The following is a 15940-nucleotide window of genomic DNA, read 5'->3' on the forward strand; positions in this document are numbered from 1 at the left end:
GTTAGATATTATTCTATTTTCTCACCTCAAAATCAATCAAAGTTTATTTGTCACATGCACAGGACACAACAGGTGTAAACAGTACCGTGAAATGCTTACTTGCAAGCTTGATTCTCATTTGAGTTAAATACGTAAAATTATATCTCCCTCATTTTGATGCAATTTCAGCACGATTATATAATAAGTAGGTTAGTGCTCAACACCAATGTTTGTTTTATGTTTTATGTTTGATAATTTGCTCCAATTTCACAAAACTGAAAATAAACAGACCTGTAAACACATTGCACACACGCACGCACACACGCACGCACACACACACACGCACGCACGCACGCACGCCTATTTGTGGTTTTATCCTACTCCAGTTTCTGACTTCTTCTACCTCTTTATCTTTTAGTGTAGAAAGTGGCAGTTTTCCTGCCTGTTCATCGATTGGGACCAAACCTTTTCTCTTTTCTATGGTAACCAGACACCTGGGTCCATTGTCTCTATTGTTGTGTTAATTAGAGGCTAAGTCTCATGTTCGGAGGGAGAAGCTGGCACCAGTCTGTTCTCATGGCCTCTGCTACAGGGAAGGTGATGGAAGGAACAGGGGACAGGACCATGGCCTGCATGGCCATCTCATAGGGACCTAGTGGATGGTGGAAACACACTGGCTCTGTGGAGAGAGAAGGGAGAAAAAGTCCTCCTACGTCTCTGTGTCACATATACAGCGAGAGAGAGGGGTAAGTTAGAGTCACAGGACTAGTGTTACAGCCTAACAATAGCTAGGCAGCACCAGTGGACCAGGGGAGTGAAAAGAGCAGTCAGGGTTGATGCAAGGCGAGGTGTCATGTAGTCTGTGTGCGTGTGGTAGCAAAAGACTATGTTTATCTGTCTCTCTCTATCTCCTTCCCTTCTTCACAGAGCAAGTCTCTCTCATTATCTCTGTCTCCATGAGAGGTCAGTGGCACAGACCCCCATGCTATTCTGAGTTATTAGTAGAGTGTGCTGCTGTCTTCATTCTTCCATTCTTCTAAGCCTACAGTTGTAAACTGGTATGGAGCAGAAATTCATGCCACCAGTAGAGGGGGCAAGATGACAGTATTTCAAAGTAATAAACATTCAGGTCAACTCTTCACCACAGTTATTTGTTTTACATGTTAGCAGACACTTATCCAGCAATTATGGTTAAGTGCCTTGCTCAAGGGCACATCGGCAGATTTTTCACCTGGTTGGCTCAGGGAATCGAGCCCGCAACCTTTCTGTTACTAGCACAACGTTCTAACTGCTAGGCTACCTGCCGCATGGGTGAGGCTCCACAATGTTAACATATCCTGACCCATGGTCATGTTAAACATAATATTTTTCTTCAAAAAATGTAGTGATCTGCCTCACTTTAAGTTAATTATCTGTTCTAAATGTGTGTCCTGTCGGATTCAAACTAGATATGCAGTGACAGTGTAAGTCTTGCTTCAAAATATTATTTTTTTCTGTGTGCAATTGTATTTGACAAATTACAAGTCCTGTTGAGTTAAGTTAACTAGAGCCTCTTGCCCTCTTCACTAGTCCAGTTGAAGAAGAAAGATACACATACAGACACAAATGTTTTAGATTATAATATATCCGTTCCTGTTTTTACTTTTTATGCGGTTCCAATTAAATCTCTGACCTCATACTCTTCCAAATCTGCAGGTTGCATGACTGACAATTGGTCAAACATGGCACCCCCAATCCCATACCTGGGTTCACATAGGATTTAAAACCAAGCATTTGCTTGGTTTTCACTTTTGGGACTTCTCTATTGTTGCAATACAATAGGCTAGCTCAATCAAGTTTAGCAAAATTATTTGAAATGATTTAGAGTAGTATTTGAGGTCTGCTCCGAAGACCCACTGCTCTGTCTCTATGCATCTACAGAGAGATAGCAAGAGAGAGTCTGGCAGTCATTTCAGACATACGATAAGGATTAAGCTGCTTTGGAGAAAAACAGGGCTTGAATTACCCTCCTTGCAGTCTTTTCAAGCACTGACTGAAGTTGCCCAAAAGGACTATGGATGCTTTGTGGAGGCACGGTGGATGGTTAGTTCAAGTTGTAGAGTTGTGGGACATGGATAACAATAGGTACTTCATGTGTACTACTTCTCAAAACACGTTTGTGACTATAAGGTTTATCCACTGTACTAGTACCTTTACTTCAGTACTACTACAGTATAATAGTATACTTTTCTCTATGTGTATAAACAATTCCCCTTTTCATCTTTACTGTTAGATATTATTCTATTTTCTCACCTCAAAATCAATCAAAGTGTATTTGTCACATGCACAGGATACAACAGGTGTAAACAGTACAGTGAAATGCTTACTTGCAAGCTTTTCCTCAACAATATCAAAGGTAAAAATGTAAACTAAAAGAAGAGCAGGGAATCAATTACTGGGTCACTTCAAATGAACAAAAAAAACACACATGAAATAGAAACACACCAGTTATTGAATGCTTTAAAGGTCATTACCAGTACTATATCAATGTGCAGGGATACTGGTGGTTCACATGTATTCACACTGTACATGTGAATATCCATAATAATGTATTCTGAAAATGTGTAGGGTAGGTCTTGTGTGCTGGTATGACAGACCGAAGTCAACTAATCACGGCTGGACACAGGAATAAGAAACATGCATACAGAATTTATTTAGCAACCAGGACACATTCACTTAAATAAAACTGCAAAGATACTTAACTTATACAAAACATAGATTATATCCCATTCACATACAAAATAATAATAATTTACTGTATAAATTACAATTTCACTAATTTATTTACAATTTTCATGAAAACAATATTTTGTAATCCCCCAAAACCCATTGGTCTCCATATCACACAGAGCGGCTCATCTTGTTGTTACAAGAGTGCCGAGTAACATTTTGAATGAGTCGCAGATAGAGAAAAGAGAAGACAGTTTCTATTATTATATGGAGGTACCATGGAATTGTCTGGTTGACATGGGAGAAAATGGAGTTGGTATTATTATTCACCAGGCTATCCAAACACGACACACACACACGCACGCACACACGCATGCACGCACACACGCACACACGCACACACACACACACACACACACACACACACACACACACACACACACACACACACACACACACACACACACACACACACACACACACACACACACACACACACACACACACACACACACACACACAGAGAAAGAGAGCTCCGAAAGTATTGGGACAAGTGTTATTCTTTTGGCTCTTTGAAATGATACAAATAACTATGAAGTTAAAGTGCAGAGTGTCAGCTTTAATTTGAGGGTATTTTCATCCATATCAGGTGATCAAATATTATACCCCCCCCCCTCAAAATACTAACCTTCACTGTTATTGTAATGGTGAGAGGTTATGTCTTGGGGTTATGATATTTGTGCATTTGTAACTTTCTCACTTATCATTATTCACGATTCATTCAGGATGATCTGTAATCATGGTAGCATCCACATTAATGTAGAAGTGTTTAGAAGCATATTCTAGTCTTATTTACAATAAAAGTGACTCCAAAATGACATTGATACATTATTTATACATTATTTACCATTAATTTCTAAAAATCACAAAATCATCTGAAACAACAAAAACAAAGAGCAAATGCATCCAACAAATGTGTAGAGTCACAAGCTTGATGTAGTTATTGCATACTATGAATATGGGACCAAATACTTCACTTTAATACAAATAAGTGAATTTGTCCCAATACTTTTTGTCCCTTAAAACAGGGGGACTATGTAAAAAAAGTGCTGTAATTTCTAAACGATTCATGAAAATACCCTCAAATTAAAGCTGACAGTCTGCACTTTAACCTCATTTCAAATCCAAAGTGCTGGAGTACAGAGCCAAAACAACAAACAATGTGTCACTGTCCCAAAGGTTTTGGAGCTCACTCTATGTCTTACTATACTTGCGAGGACTTTTTGGAGAACAACAATTGATTCCCACACAAAATCCTATTTTCCCTAATCCCTAACCTTAACCCATAACCCTAAACCTAATTCCTAACCCGTAATTCTAACCCTAAACCAAAAATAGCCTTTTTACAAGTGAGGACTTCTCTGAATTTCTTGTTTACTATTCTTGTGAGGACATAGTAAAACGCACGCACGCACGCACGCACGCACACACACACACACACACACACACACACACACACACACACACACACACACACACACACACACACACACACACACACACACACACACACACACACACACACACACACACACACACAGTCTCCCTTTCTCTAAGCACAAACTGCACTGATGATAACTTGTACTGCGATAATTAACATGAGTAACAGATGAGCAGACAGCCAAAATACAACATTAGATCACCCAGCAGACAAACATCAGAGTTGAGAAGAAGAAAAGTTCAAGGCCCTTTCATTAAGTCACACCTACGATAAATCCTAAACCTTATTCCAATGTGAATCTGGTCAAAAGTAGTGCACTATATATAGTTGGGAATAGGGTGCCATTTGGGACACAGGCACTGGTCCCTTTGATGTTTTAAGTAGAAATTGCGCACCCATATTGAATTTTAAAAGCCTGTTATATTAAATGAAGTGCCCTTTAATATAAACCACATGGACAATTCAATAAATCAGATTTTTGTTGAAATGAATGAAAAAATCTGCGCTTATTTCTGAAGATTGTTATTTATTTAAATGTGATTAGTGAATAATATACGTCTGAATTCTACAGTATTTCATTTAAATGTTTCAAAGATAACATTTCATGTATTTAAGTATTTGTGTTGTTTTATTGGGGACAGTAACATTAGTGCTTTCTAAAAAATGATACTTTAAGGAAAATGTTTTTATTTATTTATTCATTTGGAATTTTTATGTTTAGCAAACATAATTTTATGTAAAATTAAAATAATAATAAATGTGACAAAAACAAATGTAGATGTTAATAAATGCATTTCCATAGCTTCCAAAATATATATATTTTTTTACAAAAGTGGAGGAGTGCCAAAATGGAGAGTATCATCTAGAGTATATACAACTCTGTTACTTTAATGGTACTTTATTGGCACTTACAATAGTAAAACAAAAATACCCCTTGGGGTGGGAAAACATGTTGTTTTATGTCGTTGAACATGTGCTGTTTATGACAGAATGTTAAAATGAGGTGAAATTAAAGTATTTTTTGACCAAGTTTCTAACTAAAATGTCATCTACCTATCTAATCTTTTGTTGCAAGTGCTCTCAATGTCAAGTTTGCACTTTGCAAATCTCCTATCATCAGTTTCAAACGGTTTTGGTTTCGAGAGCAAATAAGAGCCAAACTGGATTTCAGTACTATTTATCTGTCACCATACAAGTAGAGGCACATTTAAGTGCATTGACGTTTGGACCAGATTAATCAGCTTTCACTGGGTTTGAGATTGTTGGGAAAAACAAAGCCATAGAAATAGAATTCTAACATTATTATACATATACAGTATAATGTAATATATATTAACATATATTTCATCGATGGTTCAACCTCTTTTTATGGAATTCCAACCTGCTGTATTCAAGGGGCACATTAATGCATTGTTAACTTACAACGTGTCCTCAATGCTCACAGAAACATGCCGGACTGCAACAGTCGTTTGCCTTCCACAGTGGACCATCACGAGTACTTTCATTCATTCATTCCATATTATTTGTGCTTTAGCTGTAAAGTTGAGAGAGGTTGTTTGGGTCTCGTGAGCCCTCTGAATGTGGGAATGAATCTGCTGCTGAAGACAGGGGGGAAAAAATGTGCTCCAACCTCCGAGCTAAGTAGCAGTTGATGAGTAAGTACAAAAACGACTTTGAAGGATTTTGCCATTGCTTTGCCGAGACACAAAATGAAAGAGCAGGACATATGTCATCATCATCATCCCCCACATTGAATTACGCAATATACAACACAATTTACCCCCTCCTTGTAATCAAATGGCAACATAACGATAGCAATATGTTCGGTAATGTCCAAGAAGACTACGCATAAGAGCACACAGAAAGAAAAAGATACAAAAATGAAGCAAACCTTTTTCCCAAGTCTCGCCCACGCTACAGTAAATCCCATCGACATAGTCACTCATAGGGTGGGGACCACAAGCAATAGACTCAAAGACAGTGAGAAGGGGGGGAGGAGGGGAGAGGGAAATAAGCCATAGCAGGCTTCTTTAAGATCCTTAAGGCACTTAAACATAGTTCAACCAGAAAGATAAGAACCACAGACGAGCGGATGAGAGAGAACCTCTGAGCATTTCAAACACTCTTTTGAACGGCAGTTGTTTAATGAAACCACATCCCTCATCCACCAGTGGCCATGGAAGAGACTCTTGATACAGTTTCCTCCAGAGACAGCGTGGAAGAGATAGCAGTGTCGGTGGTGGAACTGCTTTAGAACTTTCAAATCCACAAGTGGCTCCTGGCATTATACCTAAAGCGGACTTTACCATTGGCTGCACGGAGTCGCATTAAGAGAAATCCCAAGCAGCCCTCTCTACAAGTTCGAAACCTGGAATGTGAGTTGTAATCTATACCTCGATTACGCTTTCTTCGTCTAATGATTTTTAATTTGAGTGTCATTATTTCTAGACAGCCTACATTTTCTCGTTCTGAACTTCTAACGTGAGCTGCGGGTGTGGCTTTGTGACAATGATCAAGAGCACCTGCTAACCGATTTGACTGCTCCAACAGTTACACCTCTGACACCACCAAAACATCCGATATCGCTGTTTAACGCTTGATCTGATTGAATCTAGGCCTTACTCTGACCCCCTGTGATCCAACACCTTGTTCTGTGAGACACCTATGACAGTCACTGATAGGGAATATGCATGGCTCCCTCAGTTGTTCGCAGGTTAGCGAATTTGGAGAGATTGTCAGACATTTTGTGCCCCACCGGCACACAGTTAAAATGAAAGGCCTGCATTCTGGAGTCCTATGGAAACTGCTTGCTTTGGCCCCAGCCAACCCTTGTCTCTAGAGGAGGACTGCAATGCTCTCAGACATCCATGGACGATGGAAGTGGAACCCATAGAAGATGAGTTCCCTACAGTAAAACATCCACCTCACACTGTATAGCTGCCCTCCTCTCCTGCCTTGTACACAGCAGACACAGACAGCCCTGTCTGGATCCCCTTTAGGGACTTGGCTCTTGGGCCATTTGGTAGTAGTCACTCAGTGAGTCAGTGAATCAGTCATTAGTGATTATGTCAGCTTTGTAGCTCAGTACCCCATAGAATCTCATTGGTAGAGGGGCTAGCTCTATAACTAGCTCTGGTACGCTAGGCCCTGGTACATGATGGTGATGATGTTAGTAGACCAGACTGCAGTTCGCTAGTTGCCCACCAGAGGGCTGAGGTCTCCATGGTGGTTCTTTAGCTTCTTCTTGAAGAGGGAGATGGTGGAGGGCCGGTAGAAGATGATCCAGGGCTCGGACGCAGCACTCTGCACGCTGCAGCTCTCTGAACCACTGCTGGTCGGGATGTTGGGAGACCTGGAAAGAGACGAGGGATGAGGGGGGAGAAGAGAAGAGAGAAATAGATATGGCAAGAGAGAACAGTAACATTAGGTTACATATTCCACTGGCTGGGGCTCTCACAGTGTTAAAAATATATTAGATACAATAAACTACACTTCGGTTATACTTTTGAGGCATTAGTACAATAAAACTTCATTGTCCATAATTTACATCAAACTGTAAAATGTAATACCTACTTCACTGTAATATGCAGTAGTAGTTTAGCCACCATGGCTATGACTGTCAGAGTCAGGAGAGCAGCTAGGGCGTAGATGGTCCACACTGTCAACACAGAAACACAATTGAAATCAGACAGTTTAGAAGAAAACATAGAAAATAGAAAACATCAGTTAAGAAGCACCCTATGCACTTGAGTAGACTCTCAGACAAGAATGGAGAAACCTGATCGGATAGAGATAAAAGGGATCTATAAACTAAAAACAGTCTGGCACATCTACACCATATTTGTACAGTACTATACACTGAGTGTACAAAACATTAAGAACACCTTCCTATTGAGTTGCACCCCATTTTGACCTCAGAACAGCCTCAATTCGTTGGGGGTATGGACTCTACAAGGTGTCGAAAGCGTTCCACAGGGAGGCTGGTCCATGTCGACTCCAATGCTTTCCACAGTTGTGTCAAATTGGCTGGATGTCCATTGGGTGGTGGACCATTCTTGATGCGCATGGGAAACTGTTGAGAGTAAAAAACCCAGCAGCGTTGCAGTTCTTGACACACTCAAACCGGTGCGCCTGGCACCTACTACCATACCCTGTTCAAAGGCACTTCAATATTTTGTCTTGCCCATTCACCCTCTGAATGGTACACATACACAATAACATGTCTCAATTGTCTCAAGGCATAAAACTCTTTGTTTAAACTGTTGCCTCCCCTTCATCTACACTGATTGAAGTGGATTTAACAGGTGACATCATTAAGGGACCATAGCTTTCACCTGGTCAGTCAATGTCAGGAAAGAGTACACTCAGTGTAAGGCTTGATCTACAGGCACACGTTAGCCTAAAGGCCTTTGTCACAACCGATTCAGATGGTAAAATATGAGTACCTACGTTATTGGTGCACATCTGTTACTTAACAGCAAGCTATAAGGTCAAAGTATAACCTCCCAGTAATTTGCTGGGGGACAAAACACCAATGTTTCGGCATCACTGTATCTTCTTCAGGGTAATGTCATCCATGCTTGAACCAGGTTATGTAGACAACTAGTGCAACCAATGTCAATAGTGAGGGGTGTTTCGTAATTGCTATCTTGATCAGAATTAATTGAGCGAAACTGTTGAAAGACAATAGCACACAGCATATTGAATATATTATTCCTTTCTTAACATTAGCATTATTATAACATTAGCGTCAACATAAATTGTTTCATTTAATATCACCTATATATTAAAATATTTCCAATTTCATTAAATGTTTTTGTTACATGTAATCTTTTGGTTCAACCTTAATGCCCAATAAATGACTGGGAGGTTATACATGTGGAGTGTGCGACTCTCTTTGTTTTCATAGCTGACAGTTTATTCACCGTTAGTCAGCACCTCTACACTAAATCATTTTCTCTGGGTGTGCGCCAGCTCATGCTTTTTATTTTAATATATACTGAACAAAAATATGCACGCAACATTTAAAGTGTTGGTCCCATGTCTCATGAGCTGAAAATAAAAGATCCCGGAAATGTTCCATATGCACACAAAGCTTAAACAAATGTGTTTACCTCCATGTTAGTGAGCACTTCTCCTTGCCAAGACAATCCATTCACCTGATAGGTGTGGCATATCAAGAATCTGATTAAACGGCATGATCATTACACAGGTGCACCTTGTGCTGGGGACAATAAAAGGCCACTCTAAAATGTAAAGTTTTGTCACACAACACAATTACCACAGATATCTCAAGTTTTGAGGGAGCGTGCAATTGGCATGCCGACTGCAGGAATGTCAAACAAAGCTGTTTTTAATGTTCATTCCTCTACCATAGGCCACCTCCAAAGTCGTTTTAGAGAATTTGGCAGTACGTCCAACCGGCCTCACAACCGCAGACCACGTCAGCCCAGGACCTCCACATCTGGCTTCTTCACCTGCAGTATCATCTGAGAGGGTGCTGAGGAGTATTTCCGTCTGTAATTAAGCTATTTTGTGGGTCTGGCTCTCCAGTGAGTGGTCCTGGCTCCCAAATGGGTGGGCCTATGTCTTCCTAGGCCCACCAATGGCTGCACCCTTGCCCAGTCGTGTGAAATCCACAGATTATGGCCTAATGAATGTATTTTAATTGACTGATATCCTAATATGAACTGTAACTCAGTAAAATCTTAGAAGTTGTTGCATGTTGCGTTTATATTTTTGTTCAGTATATATTCATATAACAAAACAGGTCTCACACCTTTTTTGTAAAACATACAGTTTTTGACCAATCAAAACCAGTGTGAGACCACAGAGGCAGACAGGAACGCTGTTGGTTACACATAAGAGAAACCTGAGAAAGGTACGCTGTTGGTTACACATGAGAGAAACCCCAGAAAGGTAAAATGTTGGTTACACATAATAGAAAGCCCAGAACGGTACGCTGTTGGTTACACATATGAGAAAGCCCAGAAAGATGAGCTGTTGGTTACACATAAGAGCAACCCAGGACGGTCAAAAAACAGTACCAAAGGTACAAAAACAAGAAACAAGTAGTAACTGAGAGACGGAGAGGTATGACGTTGCAACGTCGGTATCAATAGAGGTGAGACATAGTAGAAGACTCTATTAGAAACCCAGAGAAGTAGAAATATATGATGCTGGTAAGTGATAGATAGAAAACAACAATATTGGTATCTACATACTAGAGGTGTGTCCGTTGGTCCCGTTGGGTCCGGCCCACTGACCTGGCATGTTGTGGTCTGGTTTACCGGGACTGGACGTTATCACATAGAGGATTTGAGAGGAACGTCCGTTATCGCTCCCGTTAGACTTCTCCGTTACGCCGTTAAGCAGAGGCTTCACTGTACTAGTGTCCTCATCTTCCTTCTCATCCTCATCTATAGGTCTGGTGTCCAGGCCTCTCAGCGCTGAAACAAACAACAACAAATCAAATGTTTCCATGGGCCTATTGCAACAAAGATTGGCCTGTAGATTATTGGCAGATGATCTCTTGTCAAACCATCAATACATGATAACTTCACCAACGCAGCTGATCTCAATTGCAAGCAGCATTGGCCACCGATTTACTGCTCCTCAACGCGGATGTCGGGTTTATCCTTTAGTCCTCATTGCAACCAAAATTAGCACAAAAAAGCCCTCTACTGGGTATTATCATCGGAACAATTTGATCTGGCAATACTACTTGACGAAGGACGATTTATCTATTTGACAATAATTCCGCAGAACTAAAATAAAGTATTTAATGCCCTCGTTTACCACAGCAAATCTACTATGTCAATGTAGCCTACCCTATGCAAATCTATGGCGTAGGAATACTTTTTCCTACACCATGTTTCCAATTAATGTTATGTTATGATTTTACTTGTCTGAATCGAATATGGTCATTTCTTATCAAGAGGGCAAAAGGAAATATTCCATTTGACATTTGAAACTAAATCGTGATTGCATTGTGTTATGAATCAAATTATATTGTATTCTAATAATAGTAATGAAGTTATTTAAAGTTGCACAAATAATATATCATTGTGTTTTTAACTTTTTATGGCTGCAGGAGCAGTATTGAGTAGCTTGGATGAAAAGGCGCCCATTGTAAACGGCCAGCTCCTCAGTCTCAGTTACTAATATATGCATATTATTATTAGTATTGGATAGAAAACACTCTGAAGTTTCTAAAACTGTTTGAATTATGTCTGTGAGTATAACAGAACTCATATAGCAGTCAAAAACCTGAGAAATTCCACTTCCTGTTTTTTTTCTGGGGGTGGAAGATTTTCAACCAAGCTCTCATTGAAATTATAGAGAGATATGGATGAGTTTTCACTTCTAGATGTCAACAGTCAATAGAACTTTGTCTGATGACTCTAATGTGAAGAGGGGTCAAATGACACAGGAAATAGTCACCACTGCCACAAGTTGACCATGACATCACTATGCACGTTCACAGGGGAAGGACCTGTGTTCCACCGGTCATCTGAAGTCATTCTAAGATATATGTAAACAACATTCTAAAGATTGATTCAGTACATCTTTTGACATGTTTCTACTGACTGTTATGGAACTTTTGGACATTTTGTCACGTTATAGTGGACGCGCTTTGTGACATTGGAATTGTTTACCAAACGCGCTAACCAAAGTAGCTAATTGGACATAAATAACGGACATTTTCGAACAAATCAAGCATTTATTGTGGACCTCGGATTCCTAGGACTGCATTCTAATGAAGTTCATCAAAGGTAAGGAAATATTTATCATGTATTTTCTGATTTCTGTTGACTCCAACATGGCGGCTAATTTGGCTTCTGTTCTGAGTGCCGTCTCAGATTATTGCATGTGTTGCTTTTTCCTTAAACTTTAAAATAAATCTGACACAGCGGTTGCATTAAGGAGAGCTATACCTATAATTCCATGTGTATAACTTGTATTATCATCTATTTATGATGAGTATTTATGTTGAAACAATGTGGCTATGCAAAATCACTTGATGTTTTTGGAACTAGTGAATCTAATAAGCCAATGTAAATGCAGATTTTTTAAATATAAATATGAACTTTATCAAACAAAACATGCATGTATTGTGTAACATGAAGTCCTATGAGTGTCATCTGATGAAGATAATTCAAGGTTAGTGATTCATTTTATCTTTATTTCTGGCTTTTGTGAATGCTATATTTCGCTGGAAAATGGCTGTGCTTATTGTGGTTTGGTGGAGATCTAACATAATCGTTTGTAGTGCTTTCGCTGAAAAGCCTATTTGAAATCGGACACTTTGGTGGGATTAACAACAAGATTACCTTTAAAATTATATCAGACACATGTATGTTTTAGGAATTGTAATTATGAGATTTGTGGTTTGAATTTGGCGCTCTCTATTTTCACTGGTAATCATTTTAATTGCTTGAAAAAACAAACAAACATACCGTTCAAAAGTTTTGGGTCACTTAGAAATGTCCTTATTTTTGAAATAAAAGCACATTTTGTGTCCATTAAAATAACATCAAATTGATCAGAAATACGTTGTTAAATGACTACTGTTGCTGATTTTTATGAAATATCTACATAGGCGTACAGAGGCCCATTATCAGCAACCATCACTCCAATGGCACGTTGTGTTAGCTAATCCCAGTTTATTATTTTAAAAGGCAAATTGATCATTAGAAAATAATTTGCAGTTATGTTAACGCAGCTGAAAACATTTGTTCTGCTTAAAGAAGCAATACAACTGGCCTTCTTTAGACTAGTTGAGTATCTGGAGCAGCATTTTTGGGTTCGATTACAAGCTCAAAATGGCCAGAAACAAATAACTTTCTTCTGAAACTCGTCAATCTGTTCTTGTTCTGAGAAATGAAGGCTATTCCATGCGAGAAATTGCCAAGAAACTGAAGATCTCATACAACTCTGTGTACTACTCCCTTCACAGAAGAGCGCAAACTGGCTCTAACCAGAATAGAAAGAGGAGTGGGAGGCCCAGGTGCACAACTGAACAAGAGGACAAGTACATTAGAGTGTCTAGTTTCAGAAACAGACGCTAACTGGCAGCTTCATTAAATAGTACCTACAAAACACTGAAGATAGTACCCGCAAAACACTGGCAGCTTCATTAAATAGTACCCTTCTAGGCAGAGTTGCAAAGAAAAATCCATATCTCAGACTGGCTATTAAAAATAAAAGATTAAGGTGGACAAAAGAACACAGACACTGGACAGAGGAACTCTGCCTAGAAGGCCAGCATCCCAGAGTCGCCTCTTCACTGTTGACATTGAGACCGGTGTTTTGCGGGTACTATTTAATGAAGCTGCCAGTGTTTTGCGGGTACAGCACTCAATAGTAAACCTTTATATTTTCGTACAGGACTACAGTAATTAGGCCATTAGGCCGGCTGCGGCATATGAAGAAACAATATCTGAATTGGAAGGAAATCTGGTGTGGAGATTAATTTATTATTTGGAAGTTGTTATCCAAAGAAACAAATACAAAGGGCTTGGTTTGATAATAATATTTCAATTGTATGTCACACATGTTGCTGCGATCCATATCACTTTAATTTACAATGTGGTAATTCATTAAAAGTTGGTCTTCTATACATGTATTTTCTCAGAAGAGTAGCCTCGATGTAGCCACAATTGGCTGAATTGTCTACAATTTAACTAAATCATTTTAATTGACATAGGCAACATTTTGAGCCAAATCATTTTATTTCAGTTGCCATATGTAATATTCTTCCTTTTTCCTTATTTACATTTCGCTGATAGGGTGTTACTTCATTGGGTCAACACAAATAAATATGATTTCCTATGCCATTTCCTCTGTCTTGTATCCAGACGGTTTGACACCATAACAGTGTCAGATCAGCTGGTCTACAAGTTTGATAAAAAATAAATAAGTGCGACCCTCCACTGAATTTTGAAATCTCAGTGTGGCCCCAGGACCAAAATTATTGCCAACCCCTGAGTTAAGACTTTGTCTAAATTAACAAGGTTAATTTATGAAATTATCAAAACATGTTATTATAATCCCTTATCCCTACCATAAATGGTGGCCTAAATCTTTACTAGGATTAAAGGTTTTTGTCTGACATAACTCAACTTGACTGCGATTTTCCCACATGTTCTCCATTTGATACAACAGAATGCAGTGCTGCCATTGCTTCAAACCTCGGTTCGGCAGGAAATTCCTCAGACGTCATCTGAGAGCGTTTATCCTCATCTGAGAAGGAAATTAACATCGCACCACTCAGCACTGTATGGATGAACTAACATCCAGCTTAACCTCAAGAGAGAATCTCTCTTTCTCTCTTTCCCCATCCGTTTCTCCTCCCAGCTTAGCGGGGGAAAAAAACAATTTACTTATCTGACCTTTTCTAATAACATGTCTCATAATATTGTATATTCATTTCAACAACTGAAACAAGGGAAGTCAGGGAAGTCAGAATTGAGACATGACCAGAAGGGAATTGGCTGCAAGTCTGGGGGTCAGACTCTGACCTGAGAATATTGTTTTTAGTAGAACAAAATGAGAAAATGTTAGGACAGTCTGTGTCTGTGTGTGTGTGTGTGTGTATGTCTGTGATTGTGTGCGTGCCTCCCAGCACTGTAAGCTCTTCGCTTTAATGTCAACAATATTAACTAATTCAGAGAGAGTTGTGTTGAGTGCTGATGCCTTAAGGAAATGGAACTGAAACAATAGTGGGGTGTTTACAAGAGTTTGGTCTAAACAGATAACTGCTATTTATACATAAATACTTCCATTCCTTTATGATGATTGTGTAATATGAGACTGGGTTCAGATTGGGATCCCTAGGAGGTGGTGCACTCTGTGTATACAATGATGTTAAGGATGGGGAGAATGATGTATGAATGATATAGAAAGATATACGACACCAGTGACAAACAAAACATCTCAAGGTTATTTACATAACCCCGGTTCTCTAATATTATGAGTGAGTCGACTCATGTGTTTGAATGTGCCTGTTTGCAGAAAACTCAAATAACTGAGTTCTCTTTCAATTATTTGTTGAGACGTCTCACATATGAGATGTATGAAACTCCCATAACGTAGGCACGCTCTCCGAACACTAGTTTCCAGACTACCCCTCAGAGACCCCGATACTGAGAACAGTATGCACCAGAGAAGGTGCCGTGACTTCCAGTCGGTAGAACCTCATGAGGGGATGCCCGACATGCCGTGTTATACAGATCTCCTGCAAGGAGAAGCCTTTGAACAGAGCCCAAGAGGTAACCATACTGTACCTCTGGTGGAATGAGCCCTCAGGCCCTCCAGAGGCTGTAAACCCGTGCTATTATAAGCTAGTATAATAGCATCCACTATCCAATGTGACAGCCATTGACGAGAGAAGGGGGGTGTACAAGACACAAAGAGCTGGTCGCTCTTGCGTAAAGCTCTCGTTCTATCCAAATACATGTGTATAGCACGCACTGGACACAAACGGTGGAGATGCTGTTCCTCTGCAGAAGAGAAAGGCGGTAGGTGGAAAATAAGCTTCAAGGTGAGACAATTGTAACTGTCGCTGACCTTTTGGCATAAAGGTGGGGTTAGGCAATAAGGTTACCTTGGTAAAACCCGGGACAAATAGTAGGCAGGAATGGTGAACTGACAGTGAATGTCGTTCACTCACTCGCTTTGAGGAAGTAAGGGCTACCAATAAAGAGGTCTTGAGACAGAGATTCTTCATCCCTACATTCTCCAGCATCT

At 39.7% G+C, this 15940-nt stretch overlaps 1 protein-coding gene across 2 annotated transcripts in view; it reads right to left on the minus strand.

Annotated features, from left to right (window-relative positions):
* Positions 1-4869: 4869 nt before the first annotated feature.
* Positions 4870-15940, minus strand: part of LOC135545496 (kremen protein 1-like) — a 103742-nt gene continuing 92671 nt past the window's right edge. The window contains exons 8-10 of one of the 2 annotated variants that reach the window (XM_064973141.1): positions 10456-10638; positions 7763-7847; positions 4870-7541 (exon numbers count right to left, since the gene is read on the minus strand). In XM_064973141.1, the coding sequence (XP_064829213.1) occupies positions 7382-7541; positions 7763-7847; positions 10456-10638 (428 nt within the window). In that variant the 3' untranslated portion in view covers positions 4870-7381. Of the gene's footprint in view, positions 7542-7762; positions 7848-10413; positions 10639-15940 lie in introns of both variants that reach the window. The other variant, XM_064973133.1, reaches the window with a different exon arrangement.

Source organism: Oncorhynchus masou, chromosome 1 (assembly GCF_036934945.1).
Source record: "Oncorhynchus masou masou isolate Uvic2021 chromosome 1, UVic_Omas_1.1, whole genome shotgun sequence".
Taxonomy (NCBI): domain Eukaryota; kingdom Metazoa; phylum Chordata; class Actinopteri; order Salmoniformes; family Salmonidae; genus Oncorhynchus; species Oncorhynchus masou.